Consider the following 17923-nt stretch of genomic DNA (forward strand, 5'->3'; position numbering starts at 1 on the left):
AAGGATGGCAGGCCCATCTCATGCTTTGTCTCTCTCTGGCTACAATTCACTTACGGGGGGGTTGGCATTTGAAGTTCACTCCTGTCTTCATCTCTCTGCCCTCCCTCCCCTGGCTGAAGTTCTACCCCTTTATCTTTGTCTGTTGATGAGGTTTTCCTGTTCTCGTGGTTAGTATGCATATTTAACACATTGATGCCCTACAGATCTTCCTTTATAGGGTTCACAGCTTTACGGCCTTTGTCAGTATAAGAAATGAATGTTGTTTTCTGTTTCCTCTCAGGGCCACTATGATCCATACAACTACCAGGCCGAATATGACATGCACACAGGTGAGTAACATTCACCTATAATGTATGAGGAAATATCACCTGTGTCTCTCCTGCCTTCTAAACCCATGTACCTTGGCGCATGTCTGGTGGAGTGGCGTCAGATCATTCTATGTAGTGTCATAGTTGCCCCTCTCTGTTGCCTTTAGAGTTTGTCACAAAGCCCTGTTGAGACCCCTGAGATAAAGATTGTCAAATAAAAACTAGAATTGTTGCAGTGAAGTGTACACTTGACTCCTAAACACCATACATTTTCAGAGTTCTTGTTTTAATAAAGCAAACTCAAACCACTAAATCATTAACACTCTATAAAATCATGCATGCTGTAGCTGAGCAAACAGTTGCTAGTTTCAAACCACACACTGCACGTTTTTAAGTAAGCACTGTTTTAAATTAACGTGATTGTGTGTTCCAGAACAGAAGGGCATACATTCTCTTCATAGCCATTGAACTCCATGATGTGTGTGCTGTAGGTAGAGGTATTTGCTTCTCTGTGCACTTACTTGCATGTGCCCAAAGATTTGCTAACACACAGTGTGTCCACAGGAGCTTGGACCTGGTTAGTGTCCATCGATTCTGTAGCAGCTGTTCTTCTTATGTGACTAGTCCAGCAACAGTGTAGCTTGTCTTGATGAAAGCATATTCCCTAGTTGAGTCCACCTGCCATTAAAAAAAATATATATTTGACTGTTCTGGGGGACATCTGAAAACTGGGTGGTGTGGTTCTTCGATTTTGGAAAAATCTCTTTGGAAGTCGTTTTGGGGCACTATTGAACAATCGAAATAAAGTCAGCAATGACTCTGGTTGCTTGGGGCCTAAAATTTGGCATCAGTCTAAAAAGTGGCAACTCCGAATGGCTGGACCAAACTTGACTTTCTGTGATTGATACAGATTCTGGGTAGGAGCGAGTGACTGTTACTTTTTGTTGAGATAACTTGGCACCAGTGGCATGCATGAACATTTTCGGTTTGGTAGAGGACATTGGGAGTCTCTCCAGTTAGCAAGCCGTTGAAGCTGTTTGTATGGCACCCACTGTCTGGGGACAACCTTCCATGTCATCATTACATGATTCTTAGCTAGATGACCTTTATCTCAAAATAGCAACAGAAGTACTTTGGTTAGAAATTCTTCAGATCTAGGAGTATTCTCTGTTGACTTTTCATAAATTCATTAGTTTAGACACTGGTGCAAAAAGGGAGGTGTGCATCAATAGGGGACTGTTTGTGTGATGCGTTTATGCCCTTCCTTCACCTCTTTCCTCTCAGGGGACCCAAAGCAGGACCTGGCCTACGAGCGGCAGTACGAGCAACAGACCTACCAGGTCATCCCCGACGTGATAAAGAACTTCATCAACTACTTTCACAAGACAGTCTCTGAGCTCATCGACCAGAAGGTGTATGAACTCCAGGCCAGCCGCGTGTCCAGTGACCTCATTGACCAGAAGGTGTATGAGATCCAGGACATCTACGAGAACAGGTATTGTTCACCCTGGTGTATGCATGGTTTAGAAAGAATTCTTCTGTTCCGTAGTATGTATGAAATAGCAGTCAGAATGGTCCAAAGTCACCCGATTTTATTTTTGGGCATAGCTGGACTTGGAAAATGGAACCCTTTAAATTTCATTAGAATAAAACATTAGAATCTGTCTCAATGGGGGCCCATGGGTAACCTCTACATGAACTTAGTAAAGGAGCTGCCACATCAATAAATTAGGTCTCTGGTGTATGCAACTCTTAGCGAACAATTTATGATCATGAGGTGTAATTCTGATCTTGTTTGCATGAAGTTATCTTGTTTAGAGTCCAGGGTGTCCGCATTAGTACAGGGTATAGGGGTTGGGTAGCTTGTGCTTTAGATCATTTGCATAGTAGGAGGTGTGGAAAAGAGGACAAGATGTGGGACTGAGGGAGACTTGAATGTCGGCTAATCTCTCAACCTCACAAGTCAACATCGTCTTATCTGCTGACATCTTGTAAAATGTCTCTTGTAGTTGGGCCAAGCTGACAGAGCGGTTCTTCAAAACTTCACCCTGGCCAGAAGCAGAGTCCATCGCTGCCCAGGTTGGAAATGGTAAGCTCTTAAGTGCACGTCAGCACAATGAAAGCGTCAGTCATGACTGGGCAAGCAGCAAGAAGTTGATAATGGGGATTTGAGGTGGGGGTTGCAGCAACATACAGCAATGATGGTAAGATGAGATTGGACCGTAAGATTGAAGAGGCTTCCAGTGACGTACCATTACTATATTGTATTTCTCAATCTTGTTCATTTTCCACACCAGATGCTGTGTTCCTGATCCTGTACAAAGAACTTTACTTCCGCCACATCTATGCAAAAGTCAGCGTAAGTGTAGCTGTGTGTACAGGGGGGGGTCGCTGCATGCATGGTGTGGTTATCCGGTTAAATGGATGTGTATAGGAATGGCACTCTGCTACTCACACTGGATAGTAATGAGCAGGGAATTGGTGGTGCACAGTTCCTTCTTACTTATCATCTTTCCTCCTAGCAGTGCACATGTTTAGAAAAAAGAGGGGCAGTCTAGCTTGTAGCCCTTCTTTCCTGCTCCAACTCTCTCTTCAGTTGTGGATCCAGTTATCGATAGCAGTTCTTAAGGGGCACCATGAAAGGCCTGGAGGGATTGCCTCCGTTTCTTTCTGGCCGCAATGCAGCTCCTGCTTCCTCTTTCCTGAACTACTGCTTACGTTTTGATCACTAACACTGCACTTAACTACCCAGTGAAATACAAGATTTTTGGAGAAGATTCTCATTAAAAATTATTTCTTTCCTTTTTTCTCCTCACTCATTTTCTCTCTCCTAGCCCCCCCCCTTGCCATTGCTAATGTATTCTTTCAATTGTTTGTTAGCCTTGATTGCTCAAAGCTTTATACAAGATCCCTTCTATGTCACATATTTTAGATGGAAGAAAAACGGTTTGCAATAGTAGACTAAAACACTACCACAAGTGCACTGTAAAATTATGTTTTCATTGCTTTGCAGCCAGTACTGTTTCTACAGCATAGTGCTGGCCATATCTGATCAGGTGTGAGTTATCTTGCCAGTCTAACTGAATGGTCTCATTTGGTGCCAGCCAGTCCTTGTAGGTAAAGTTAGCTTGGAATTTCAGCACTGCAAGATTGAGCTCTAACCGTACAAAAAAATAATAATATGGACTAATGGGTAATTCTCACTTTGGAAAACACAAGGAGATGATGAACAGAGCGCTGAAACTTTTCAGACACTCCTCCCCAGTCACAGAGCTGGGTTGAATCCATCATTCTTTAGCTCAGTTTGCCACCTCAGTTCAGACCCAGTTATATGCAAATCAGGCTTGACCCTGTGCCTCATGGGAACAGTCCAGCCCGAAATGCCAAGCCAGGTCTTCTCTGAACCCGAAACAAGCATCCTAGGACCGGTTTCTGGGTAACACCCTTCATCAGCCAGGCTAGCCTGAATCCAGTGGCAAAGTGAGCAAGGGTCCCGCGTCTGGCCATTCCCTTCCAACTTAGGGTGAATAAAGAAAACACAAGGAGATGGTGGACGGATGCTTGTTTCTAGTCCAGTGAAGACATGTCTTGGCAGTTCGGGCTGGACTGTGAAAGATTTTTCTTATTTTTTTTTCTTATTTAGCGATTCCTAATGGGTCTCAAATCGACCTACCTCTTCAAAATTAACGAGGTAGGTCACAATTTGTGACCCATTAAAACTGACAAACATCACAGCAGACCACCATGTCCATGATTGCTTTTTAAATAAAGCAATCATTTGTTTCTTTTTAAATGTAATCAGATTTCCTTATAGGGGAAAAAGCGAGATGAGTTTAAAAAAGAAAAATGTAGCTTTTATTTTTTTAGTCTTTTTTTTTTTTAACATTCGTGAAGGGTTCCCTTAGAGACCGCTTCCTGCCTGTGAACGGGTTACCACCACTTTTTAATTCTTTATGAAGTATTAATGTTTTATAACTGAATTTGGTTGCAAAATATTAATACATACTACTGAGAATCCGTATTTAGAATGGATGCTCTAAACACATCCTCTCAGAATATCGAGTTGCGATTCGGCAACAGATTGCAGAATCTCATTTTACCTTTTGTATATTAAATACATTTTTTTGCCTTAGAAATTGAAGCGATTCTACGAATTGGACTGTTTGCGACTTCAAAAAAAACCTTTGTGAATTTGTCCCGTAGTATGTGCTAGGGTGCCCGTCCATCCCAGTGTGGTGGTGCTGTGTTTTTTTTGGTTGTTTTTTTTTTTTTTTGCTTACCCTGAAGTGCACCATACCAGGGGCATATGTCAGGGAAGTTAACTTGACCACTTTCAGTCCTGGAGACAGATATATAACATCTGAGGTCACTGTCCTGCCACTTAATGTGGCATAGGTATGTGACACTTTGGTGCTGAAGGCATAATGTGTCTTCCGTAGAATCATTCTTAGATTTGCATCGTCTGCTTGCCTGGAGGAGAGTACACCTTTTAAGCCATCAATTGGCAGCCATTTGGGTAAGGAGTAATCACTGAGCGTTTAAGCTTCTCTGGTTTTAATGCTTCTGTCTCATCTGTTCAGGGAGGCCCAACGTTGGAGCAGCGCTTTGAGTCCTACTACAACTACTGCAACCTCTTCAACTACATCCTAAGTGTGTAATTCACATGTTTTGGGCTGACAGTGGGGAAAGTGGTTTTCATTACATTGTGGAACAGTGAATTTCTTATCTCTTTCGCAGATGCTGACGGCCCAGCTCCCCTGGAGCTCCCCAACCAGTGGCTATGGGATATAATTGATGAGTTCATCTACCAGGTAAGGGCACCTTTTTTGCAGCACTACAGGTAAAGAGGATTTTTGAATGCTTTATGTACATTACGTATAGCTCCCCTGGTTATAAATAGCACACAAAAGATTTGGAAAGAAACTAAGAGCAAGGAATGTGGAGGAGCAGATGGGAGTTGCCCAAAGAGCAGGAACAAGTATTGCACGGGAGGACTTATGGTCATGCTCTAGAATTAAAGGGTAACAGTAAAATCAAATCTCCCTTTGGGAAAACGTTGTGCTGCCACCAATACACTCAAACACTATTCACAAAGATCCTCATAGTTCACTCAGGGCTCAGAAAGATGCTTCAATCAAACTAGTATCCAAGTTTTTAATGATGAGTTTCGTAAACCCCATACGCAGTTACATATAGTTAGTCTCAATTTGTGTAATAATCCAGTGATCAAATTGCCATCATACAAATTAAAACATTGTTATTCAATAACATATTAAAATACTGCGCAAAGGAATAACCGAAACATAAGAATGAGACTATGAAAAAGGGAGAAACGTGTAAGACACCAAACACTTGTCTGTTTTGGTAGTACCATTCTGTACAAAACATTATGCCCGATACATGACCTATTGTGAAAATGAACCTCTTTTGTTTAGAGAAATTACAACCGATTTGGTAAACAAGGCATCACCGCTTTTCGGTGGACTCTTACAATTTTTGCCACCTTACTCAGGACATGAACATATTCTCCCTCCCAAATAGCATAAATTACATAAAACCTGTAGACAAAAACATATATAAAAACTATTCATTATAAAAAAATCAATTGGCCCCATCTAGGGGCACACTAAGAGAAGCTTGCTTCTTCCTCATGGAACAACATCATGTTTCAGAGTGCCCAATAATGTAGTTGTAATTCTATTACAAGCATCCCATCATAGGTACTATCATTTGTCACACTCCCACACCTTCTTTGGATACCTCACCCATATTCACTTCAATCATTACTCATCTGTTTGACTACCCAGACACACCATCGTTGGATGCATCACACAAACACTCACTGGTGTGTGTATAGTTCAAAAAATCCTTCCTAGTATCTGTACTCCAAGTCCCCCACTTTACTCCGTCATTTGTGCTGGGATCTATTGGAGAATTAAAGGGTAACCTGGAGAGGAGAGTATGAAATATCAGTACAGGCCCTTGACGGAAAAAGGAAGTGCATAAACAGGAGATGCTGTGATTGAGAAGAATGAAAATGTGGATAATAGTGAAGATGGGAGAAACGGGTAAACATGAGGGCAATAGAGAAAAGCAGAGACTAGATTTTTCACTTCGGCACAGGGCACACATCTTTCTTTTATATGTAACTGTTTGGAGTTGTTCACAAACTCATAGCAGTACAGGTCTAGTGTTGTAGATTGTCGATTCACAGTTGTGAAGCTATTCAGTGAGGCTCAATCTGAGTCTTACACTTTGTATGTTCTTTCTTCCAGTTTCAGTCTTTTAGCCAGTATCGTTGCAAAACCTCAAAAAAATCAGAGGAGGAGATCGACTTCCTGCGGTCCAACCCCAAGATCTGGAACGTGCATAGTGTCTTAAACGTGCTGCACTCTTTGGTGGACAAGTCTAACATCAACAGGCAGCTGGAGGTCTACACCAGTGGAGGTGAGAAAGCAGCAGTGGAGTTGTAGTGAGAGAAGCTCCTCTCTAGCTGGTGGAGATCTTAAGCAGGGTATTTGTAAGCTTTTCCTTTTTGAGGTTATCCTCAGTAGATTTAACTGTAAACAAACTATTTTAGGTGCTTGCAATAGCACACATCTTTGTTACTGGACAAATGTTGCTTAGACAAGTTGTGGGCCTTTTTTATGACGCAAAATACAGGGGGACCCTGTTTACATCATCACGTTGTGACAATGCTCTCAAGTTTTCAATGAAGTGATAAATCATGGTTGAGCTGCTCCAGTTTTCAATCACTTTGTGATTTCTCCTCTCCCATTCAGGGGACCCGGAGAGTGTTGCTGGCGAGTATGGTCGTCATTCACTGTACAAGATGTTGGGTTACTTCAGCCTTGTGGGACTCCTACGTCTGCATTCTCTGCTTGGAGACTACTATCAGGCTATCAAAGTGTTAGAAAACATTGAGCTCAACAAGAAGGTGAGTGTACTGAGGCTTGCTCTACCAGCCAATGGGGATGGAAATAAGATCATACGATGGGCCAGTTCAGGATATCTGGGATCGGGGGGAGGGCAAAAAGACAATGAGGTGACAGCTGATGAGTAAAGGGATGGCCAAAAGCTTAAGGAAAAAGGTGCAAGGTGGTCAAGAGAAATGGGCCCTTCTCAGAGACTAGGCTGGCGAATAAGTGCTGAGGCGAGGTGGAACGGAAGATGATGCATCTACCAAATGGAAAGGGTGCCAATGCGGAAGACGAGGTAGCAACTCGAAAGGAGATTGGTGCAGTGAGGTAAGAGGAGGGGAGAACACCTCAAGTGGCGGTAACAACCAAGACTAGGAGAAACTAGTGAAGTTGAAGTGGGATTATCTGCTAATTGATGGCATGGCAGTGAGAGTGTCAACTGCTGCCAAGGCTGCTGTCACTCTGTTTGGGTTTTTGGATATTTGCAAACAGGATTCTGCAGTCCTCCAAAAGAGCCAATGCAGCTTAGTGCTGGTATCTTGTATATGGTTCTCATTTACAGTTATGCTTTCTGTTTTCCCACAGAGCATGTACTCCCGTGTACCTGAGTGCCAAGTCACCACCTATTACTACGTGGGCTTTGCCTACCTGATGATGCGGCGCTACCAAGATGCCATCCGCATCTTTGCCAACATCCTGCTATACGTGCAACGCACAAAGAGCATGATCCAAAGGAGCACATACAAGTATGAAATGGTATGAGCCACTTTACATTCCCTCTTTGTACCTGTCAGATTTTCATCCTGACCTGTGGGTTTGCCACCCTTGTCAGTACTCTGTGCCTAGTCACCACCACCTATGTTTTCTTCCACTTACCCCCCACCCCCATCTTCTCTTGCCCGGGCTCTCTCCAGGAGTGTGTGAATCAATCAAGGTAGTGTGTGCAAGTACAAGATGTAAAATACTAGTCTTGTCTTAGCACTTCCTCTTCATCTTGCATTACCCATAAACCATATACCAATCCACCCCTCGTTAGTTAAGAAGGATGGACAACTGGATGTGTTTCAAGGAATCTTAAATAAAGAACAAAACCCACAACTTTTGGCAAGGTAAAAACAGCTCTTTACTGTCGCGGCAGGGAGAGTGACCAACCCCACAAAGGTAAACAGTCATTCTCCGTTTGCTGCTTCAAAGGCAGCTACTTTTATACACAGTCAAACAATACTTGTTACAAAATATCAAACGATGAGTTACTTGGCAGTTGCAGATTGATTGATTATGGAAAAACACAGAATAACCTGTGACCCCAAACTTAACCTAATTCTATACACATCCTTTATTGCAGTTCTAATAATGCTTCACAAACTAAATACTATTCTACTTCTAAATGTGTGTATGTGTGGTGAATGAATATTTGCGAGTGCTTCATCATTGTACTCCTCACCTTTTCGAATTCCGTGCGTTCCTGGTAATTCAATCTCTTGGCTTATCATATTTCTATCTCCTGAGAATACAGAATACGTGCCTGTGTGCCTAGACCATTAATTCCGACTACAACCAGGGGGATATGCCCAAATGACTCTCCTATACCTGGGCATAAAACATCTACAAAATGTAAAATGAAAAAAGTAAGAAGGGATCAATCACTCTTTTATTTTCAACGAAGGTGCCATCAATTACCTTGAAGTTTTTATGATTATAAATATTTATGATTTTGTTAGATACACATATCATTTGGCGGGACTCTGGTACATAAATTTACACATGAATTAAACACCAAACATAATATATAGGACATACACAAATACATACTAATCAAACATAATTCATTATCACAACAACAGTACATATACACAATAGATACAATACCCTAACTGTTACATATACTCATGTACACTCCTTAATCCGAGTGATCCATTCAGAGGTTGTCCTCTTTGTGCAAGAGGAATCACACCTCTCTCATTCACTTATGTACGCCTATAAACTAAAGCCAAATTTAAAAAATGATTAGACTCCTCATATATCTGTCGACGCTGTCGCCTTTCAGCCCACAATTTCTTTCGGCTTCCTCAGGACAAGGGTACATAATATCTATCGTCTTATCCTAGCTATCGGGATCAAGACCAATCCTTTTCATCAGGGGTATGCAATCCCCCCATAGCGCGGTTCCATGCTTCCTATGGAAACCTTCAATTTTATATGTCGCTGTAATACACAGTAGTAACCTCCGGTCACTGGCCGTTCCTTCACCTCACTTCCTGCCCTAAGGTTCCACCATCATAAAGTCTGATCCTCACTATTCCCCCGCACACCGATGTAGAAGACCATTAATTCCTTCAAACTTGCCAAACACGTGGTTTCCTGTCACTACGACCTTACAAGTTATTAATTTTGTCTTCAATTGAACTCTTCACCTCTCTCTCATCAGTGCGAGTTTTTTATGCCTGCACTGCTTTCACCAAGTATAACTGTCTGACGCTCTCTACTGTTGTGCCGTTTTTTTTATATTTTATTTGATATAACGTTCCCCCATCTAGTTGCTATTTCAGCACTTTGATCTAAACCTTGGGCTACACTTGGCACTAGGTGATATATGGTGTCCTGAGCATCTACTACTCAAGTTGGTATCCTTACTGGAAACATCCCTCCTGCCTTGGTACCAGTTCTTCTACAACATGCGAGAACTAACTGGATAGCACAATACATAACCAATCTGGCCACAATAGCTGGCAACAAGGATCCAGACATCCAGGACGGCAGAAAAGAAAACCTTCTGATAAACCAATTATTTGGGGCACTTTCTTCATCTACCATTTTTTTCTGTAGATTGTGCGAAGTTTGTATAGGCTCTGACAAAGTTCCATTGTTTGCTGGGATAAAAGTACAGCAAGCAGTCCCTATCTTGACACACATTCCTCCTTGCATGGCTGTCATATGGTCAAGTACACAACAGTGCTGCACTATCCTCATTCTCATAGTACGCAGCTCTTCTTTTATAGCATTAAATCCATCTTTTGTAGCGTTGATGCACTTGAAGCTCCCATTAAGCTGTTGCCTTATCCTGAACAAACAGCAAAATGCTTCCGAAGAACAACTGTGGATCATTTTAATAACCAATACTAGACTAATATCACTCCAGGTAGTAGTGCCATAATACTCCTCAGTTCTCCTCCTTTAATGATAATGTAACAAAGTCATTGGGCAGCTCATGGGGTGTTCATGTTAACTTGATGTGTCCAGGAATTACCAAAACAGGGGTGTGCAAGCTGACCAATGAGCAGAGGCCTCCCAAGTTTGGTGGTAACTGGGCGTACCATAGTTCTCCACACTGTCAATAATAGTCCATGCGACTGTCGGTGCCCCCGTGCATTTGGTGTTGTGGCATTTCAGTTAACATTGTGTCCTACGTTAACAGTGCCGTTTCCGCTGAAATATAAAGAAACCGAATATGACGGTCTGAGGACTTACTGTACTAAGTGTGACATGCAAGGTTATTACCCCATATTTGTGCACACGTGTCTGCTGCACCATGACTAACATCAGTACTTTTCCTTAAAGACATAACCCTAGAGGAAAATTCGATATCGGAATGCCATCTATTATGGGCAAAATCCGATCCAGTAACTCTGAATGTTAGCCTACACAAGCACAATCTATGGGTAGAGAATTTACTAAATAATTACTCAGCGGGCTGGCATTTTAGTCCTAAAAACCCTAAATCTAAGCACATTTATATCCTTTATGCAGTAGTAGGATGACCTGTTTTCTTCATGTGTGCTATCTCCTCCTTAATGTCCTGTTTATCTGTAAGGATATATAAAACGTCTGTTAAAGGGTCATATTTTGTGGCATGGACTACAAAATGTTCTACTTTAACATGTGTGAATTGCATTTGGGTCTTAATCCTACACAAGTAGAGATGCAGTAGAGATATGTTGGTTGGGGGGGTTACTTCTTTGGTGAATGTATCCTATTTGATCCTGTATCATGAGGAATTAGAGAGTAGACTAAACCTGATTCATTAGTACTCTGAACATGTGTCTGTGATATGCTGATACCACGTATTATCTGACAATCTGGTATGAACACTATGGGACACGTTGGAATGAATAGAAAGTTCTCTTTGTTGGTGTGTGAGATTAGAGCTAGAAGATACGTTGCTATAAAAGAGCAACAATAGAAAAGCTATTATTGAGACAAAAAAGGAAAACTAATACTTAACCTTTGTGCCGTTAATCCGAAAAATTGTCGAAAGGTTAAAGGTGGAGGCGGTATTTTTACGATGACACACTTTTTCTCCCCTCCTGTTCCATTTACTTTGACTATGCTTGATGTGATGCTGGATTCATCAGTGAGGTGAAACCAATATTTCCTGCCATCTACCTTGATGGCAGTCGGGGTCGCCATGGTTACAATAAATGGCCTGTTGAATCTGGGCTGTCCATTTCTGGACAAAAGTTGCATACAAAAACCTAGTCCTCTATGTGCCCAACTGGGACGTCTACCTCCGAGGTGGCGTACTTCTCCTTCCCTTTGGTTACCTGTTTAGAAATTAACTTTGCCACTTTGATTAATTCGCAGAGTTAAACATAGATTTAATTGTTTAAGATTTTTGCAGTTTTTTCCCCCTTTGTACATTACTCCTATTAGCGGGACTTTGTACATTCATGGATCTCCCTGTCACTATCTGATGGGGTGTCAGCTGATGATGAGATCCAGGTGTATTACCAAGGGAAAAGGGTGCCATTGGTAGGCAATACAACAACTTCTTATGCAACATGGGACATAGCTTGCTGATCTCATTTTTTTGCAGGCCGTTTAGGCGCTCAACGATGCCATCGCTTTGAGGATGATAAACCGAGGATGATATATGCTTCCTGGCATTGTCGTAAGCTGTGTAAAGATTGCATTAACAAAGGGTCTGCCGTTGTTTGATCTTATTGCTTCTGGAATTCTCCAGCTTGGAATCACCTCGGTAGCAGCTGACCTAGCATTACATTGATCTCACGGTCCTGCTTCAGTCCATTGGGAAAAAGTACAAACTATAATATATCAATAGTTGTTGAAACTTTCTAGCATGTCCACAAAGTCGGCATGGAGAGCTTTAAAAGGACCTTGTGGTCGTGGAGTAGTAGAATTTATCACTTTCAATGTGAGGTTGGGAGAGAATGGTTGGCTGACTGTTATGAACCTACATGTTAAGGATATTGTGTAAATTGGTTATAAATCAGTCTTCTTGTATTTGCATGAATAAATGATCTCTTGAAATATGGGCCGATTTTGCCTAGTTTTTCAATGCTCTCACCTTCCTTACCTCCTGGTTCCTGGAGTACTTCTCCTGCTTTTGCCTAATTTTTCACTGTTGCTCGTGATTTCCCCCCATTTTCCGCTCCTGCCTGCTACCCGCTTTCCCGCCTCCCAGCACCTTCCCGCCATTTCACAAGTGCAACTGCCTGTAATTACTCTAGTGCCTCTATTAAAGCCTATAAGAGATTCCTATGCATAACAGGTCTTGTGTCTAAGGAAACCTCTTATGCTCCATCTCATAATGCTGAAATGTACAGTGGTAGTCATAGAATGAATATCCTGTGAAGACTCTTCCTGCTCCTATGTTAAAAGCAGCTATCGGTTCTGCTGCTTGTGCAGAATATTGTGCTGGTAGTGTTACATGCTCTGCTATGTGGAGTGTATCTGACAAATCATGCTTTCGTGCTTCGACTGCTGCACCTATCTGTCTCACTTCTGTATCCTGGCCAATGATAGAATTATCAACAAAATAGACCATTCTACTTGGTATTGGGTCCTCTGTTGGTTGACTAGATTCATTAGTAATATATGTTGCACAGGCATGCACATTATCCTCAGTCTAGTAGAGTATGACCAAAGAATGTTGCAGTATTCTCTGTATGACTTTTCACAACCTTCAAAGAGGTAGTGACAGTATCACCTCCTACCCTAACACTCTGTGTAGTCAGAGTAGTCTTAGCCTTCTGAATGATAGCAAACTCTGCATAGAGCGCTTAAGGCCTTTAGCCATCGGTCTTCACTTTTTAAGCAATGCACTCGTGGCGGCATCCACCTTGCGGGAGCGAGCAGCCGCGCGGCCACGTTAATTACAAACATATGGCCGCTGCTCGCTCCCGCAAGGTGGATGCCGCCACAAGCACGAGTGCAGTGCTTGAAAAGTGAGGACAGCCGATCGCGATGCTGCTTGCGTGTGGCATCACTTGCCTGAATGCTGATGTAAGCCTCTGCCTGCACTCCCGGGCTAGTCTCTTCGGCATCTCCGCAATGAGGATGCACCCGCCATTGCTCCCCAGGCGTTACTAATAGCTTTTTCTGTGGCAATTGAATCGTCAAGTATGGGCTTTGCATATTGGTAGTGAACTACAACTACCAACATGCAAAGCGCACACCATACTGCCTGGAAAACAGCAGGGCCCCATTATTTTACCCTGATTGCCGCGTATCATGGTTTACACCGAGTAATTATTTTAAGGGCTCTGTTGTGCTCTATACGTGTGTTATTCTGTACAGTTTGTATCGGTAGTTACAAATATAGTTTTATAATCATGAATCGGGGTCAGTTGGTAGTAATGTATTCGAGACAAGGTTACTTCTATACTAACTTTAACTTGCATCTTTTTAGATGGAGGCACAGGCGTTAGTAAAAGCTTTTGCCGTGGCGATTGAATCGTCAAGTGTGCGCTTTGTATATTGGTGGTGAACTACAACTACCAACATGCAAAGTGCACGCCATACTGCCTGGAAAACAGCAGGGCCCCATTATTTCACCCTGATTGCGGCGGATCATGGTTTACGCCTTCAAATAATTCTTTTAAGGACTCTGTTGTGCTCGGTAAGTGTGTTATGGTGTACTATTTGTATGGTGCGTGTCGGTAGTTACAAATATAGTATCATAATCATGAAACCCAGTCAGTGGTACTAATGTATTTGAGACTGGGTTACTTCCATACAAACTTTAACTTGCAGCTTTGTGGATTGAGGGTGCAGCACAAGCAAAGCCCAGGAGGGTGGAAACATCATCCTCCATGAATATCTCAGGAAGTCTAAAATAATAACTGGTTACCAGTTTAGGGAGGGGTCTACAACTTCGATCACAAACCTTAATCAGCATTGCCCTTACACCCAAAGTTCATTAAGATGCAAGACTATCTTGTCCCAAGAGTGCTGATAAAAGCGGGGACTGACACCCTCTTCTTACGCACAATGCATTTTACAGCGGGTGCCTACTTGCCCAAGATCACACAAATACGCACTTGAAGAATAAGTTGTTACCTGTTCAAGGTAACAAACGCATCTTTATATGTGGGGTGCCCATGCTTGACCAAGAAGCTACATGCCCTCGAGGATTAGAGCCTTACATTTCAGAGCACTGGGTTGAGGATGCGTGACAAAGGTGAAGTCCTTCATTCGGTAGCGTCTAGAAGTGTTATACATTAAGGCAGTGAAGACCACCTTCTCACTTTATTGTTTAACACACGACCGCACCATTACAAATGTCCTTGTTCTAACTCCGTGAACTTCAGACAAGACAGACTGATGATTTTAGTATTTCTGTGATTTGTCAGGGACCTACCTTTTTACGGACGCTGAACACTCAAAAGGAACGTGAATTTCAAGTCTTCAGACAGTAATTGTAAGAATAAGTCCAATGGGATAAATCAATAGATCTGCTTTGTCCTTGGAGGAAATGGGGGCGTCTTCAATGGTTGGGGCCCCCTGCGCCACAGGGGCTGCGTTACGCCTCAATTTCTCCTTACCTATCCATTATTGTCTCCTACGTCTCCCTTGGGAATGTGAAGTTTAATAAAAGACAACAGATTGAGCGTAGAAAATTGTGCATATCCAAGACTTATGCCTAGTTGAAATACGACACTAAGGGATGGGATTGTATTAGTTTCAAATGCTTTCTTTACCAAGTTGGTACAATTCCCCTTTTTTCATTTTTTTTTTTTTACTACACAATGAACATACAAAGTGATGGCAACATTTTGCAGCGACTACAGCCACGCTCCGCAAACACTACACATTGTAGCTCTGGGTTTCATCATGGTTATTTATTTATTTGAAAAGTTATGAGCTGGGTGCCTTCATGGCTATGTAAAGAACACAAATAACAATGCATGACCTTGACTTTCGTGTTACCGGTCAATAGGGCCCCTTGTTTCTGATTTACTTTTAAAATGAGCATTGGCCGAACCAATTGTTCGGCCTCAACAAGCCACGCGATTACATACAACAAGCATTGGCATAGCCAATAGGGTCTCGCCTTTGGGACCTTATAAGTGTTTAGTTATCCAGCACAATATCCTTGGTGCAACAACATCAACTGTTGCATGTAAACACTTATAAGGTCCCAAAGGCGAGACCTATTGGCTATGCCAATGCTTGTTTCCTTCATACCACCTGCCTAACCTTTGAATTTTTATCCCATTCCACCTATTTGTCTGGAAAAATACCTCTATTTCTAGCTCTCTATACCATATGCTGTGAAAATTCCGCCTGTTTGTTCAATTCTTGACTGTAACAGCACATCGTCTGTACAACCTTTTTTAAAAAATATTTTATTATTGAATCTTCTCGATTCTAACAGCTAGTGTAAAATACTGCTCAGTTTGATAAACACACATTTCTTTCTCATCTAGTTGTTTACATTTGTCCATATATAAATAAAAACAAAACTGATTGACCAATTTTCTTGTTACAAAAAAGAGCATGCTCTGGGTGAATTATTTCCTTTCTAGGATTCACTTCCTTGTTTTAGAAGCATGCAGACCCATTAGGGTACCTTAATTGGCGCAGGGATTGTCTGTATGTTGCCTTAAATGTTGTCTTAAGTGTTGTGTTTACATGTTGGGTGTATATTAGCATTTTTTTCTTGAGTAATCAAAGTTATCTTCCTTCTGTATTGTTTTATTAGTTCTTCTGGGTTTCACAGAGGCATTTTGTCACTTTCTGCTTTTTGTTTAAGAATTTATGTAAGGGGTCTTGCTGTGGAGTATTTATTCAGTCCCCTCATGTTTTTTGTGCACCGTATAACTTTGAGCCCAATGTGAGACATCTTGTTGTAGTAAAGTGACCTTTGTTCTTTAAATGTTCACCTCAACGTTTTGCCTTATAATTGATGCAGTTTTGACTGAAGTGCATTGGCTTCCTGCTAACCAGGTCCGCTGTGCCAGTGCTCTTTCCCTAAAACAAAGTAACTGTTCAGTTGTACTCCAATTGGCAACACCTTGTGCACCTCTATGTCCGTAGTAAATTGTACTGCTACCTAGGGCATGAGCACTAAAGATGGTCTTTAAGGGCTGCAACGTTTATTTAGCCACCCTAAGGGGCCGACCGGCAAACTCATGCAGACTGCCATAGCAGGCCGCGCAAAATGATGCCAACAAGTGTGAAAACACAACATGGCACACACCCTGTGTGCAATGCTCACAGGCACTGCATGCAATCTAGTTAAGTCACCCCTACAGCAGGCCTTGCACCCCTAAGACAGGGTGCATTATATTACATGTGGGGACATATCTGCATGAGCAGCTATGCCCCTGTGCTATCGAGATCAATTACTCGATGGCACAAGTGAACAGGGAAGCCATCTTAAGTATATGTACTGGGCACTGGTCATTCCGATTTCCCATCTACATGATGGCTTCACTGAAACCCAAGCAAGCACCTAGTCTTAATAAATCCACTACTGGCATCAGTATGGATTTATTAAGCTATGCACCAAGTGGACACCTTAGAGGTGCCCTCTGAAAAACCCATCACTATCTAGTGTGCTGGCTGATTGGTATCGTCCAACCTACCAACACAGACATGTTTCTGACCCCCTGCAGGTGAGAGCTCACGCTCTGGAAGGTGTTCATACCTCCTCCAGCTGGATGGGTAGTTATTTAGCATACCAAGGCCAGGGGCTTCAAAGCCCCTGCTGCCTTTGATATGCCACCCCGTCTTTCCGCCAGACTGGGAGATGTCACCCCCTGCCCTGATGCCCATTTGGCACCAGGGCAGGCGGTTGTCTCTGTGGCCCTGAGGCCCCCAAAAGTTGAGACGCCTTCGGTTTCTGCCGGACCGGTCACCCAGTCCCCTTTTGCAGCCTCTTTTCTACCGGTACTTTTCTCATTGACTACACCGAGGCTGTCACAGCTGAAATCACCGCTGCAACCGGACACTCTAGAGGACGTAAAATTGAACTCTTGGTGCTTTCTTGGACTTAGGCCCCTACCCACCTTAAGTCCAGACGAACTGTCCTGCAAGTCATTTGCTAGTGACCCTATGCTGTGAATGTTTCTTCCATAGGAGAACATTACCGCGTTCGAGGCTCATGCCTCCAATCTGACAGCTGTCTTTTTCTACTGTTTCTGTTGTGAAGCTTGACATCTAAAGTACGAGTGTTTGGTTTATAAAATTCTATAAAAATGTTAATTTTCTAAATTGGTCTCAAACTACTTCTTGCGTGTGTGTCTCGTTTATTGACTCTGTGTGCAACAAATGCTGAACACTACCCTTGATAAGCGTACACTGCTCACCCATTCTACCACAAAAAGGCATTTGCGATTATTAACTTAATCTCTTTAAGCCAATAAGGGTCATTTGGTCTTTCTACATAGTTTCTCATTTTGTTACTTTACATAAAAAGCAAGATTCCCACATTTACCATTTAGTTGCTTT

The 17923-nt window shown here is 42.4% G+C and overlaps 1 protein-coding gene across 2 annotated transcripts in view; it reads left to right on the forward strand.

Annotated features, from left to right (window-relative positions):
- Positions 1-17923, forward strand: part of EIF3L (eukaryotic translation initiation factor 3 subunit L) — a 78291-nt gene that overhangs the window by 25297 nt on the left and 35071 nt on the right. For both annotated transcript variants that reach the window (XM_086962881.1, XM_086962887.1), the window contains exons 2-10: positions 281-329; positions 1593-1803; positions 2318-2397; positions 2606-2667; positions 4889-4958; positions 5046-5119; positions 6584-6755; positions 7091-7245; positions 7814-7984. In XM_086962881.1, coding sequence (XP_086819007.1) covers positions 281-329; positions 1593-1803; positions 2318-2397; positions 2606-2667; positions 4889-4958; positions 5046-5119; positions 6584-6755; positions 7091-7245; positions 7814-7984 — 1044 coding nt within the window. The remainder of the gene's footprint in view (positions 1-280; positions 330-1592; positions 1804-2317; positions 2398-2605; positions 2668-4888; positions 4959-5045; positions 5120-6583; positions 6756-7090; positions 7246-7813; positions 7985-17923) is intronic.

This window comes from Lissotriton vulgaris, chromosome 1_1, assembly GCF_964263255.1.
Source record: "Lissotriton vulgaris chromosome 1_1, aLisVul1.2, whole genome shotgun sequence".
NCBI classification, from domain to species: Eukaryota; Metazoa; Chordata; class Amphibia; order Caudata; family Salamandridae; genus Lissotriton; species Lissotriton vulgaris.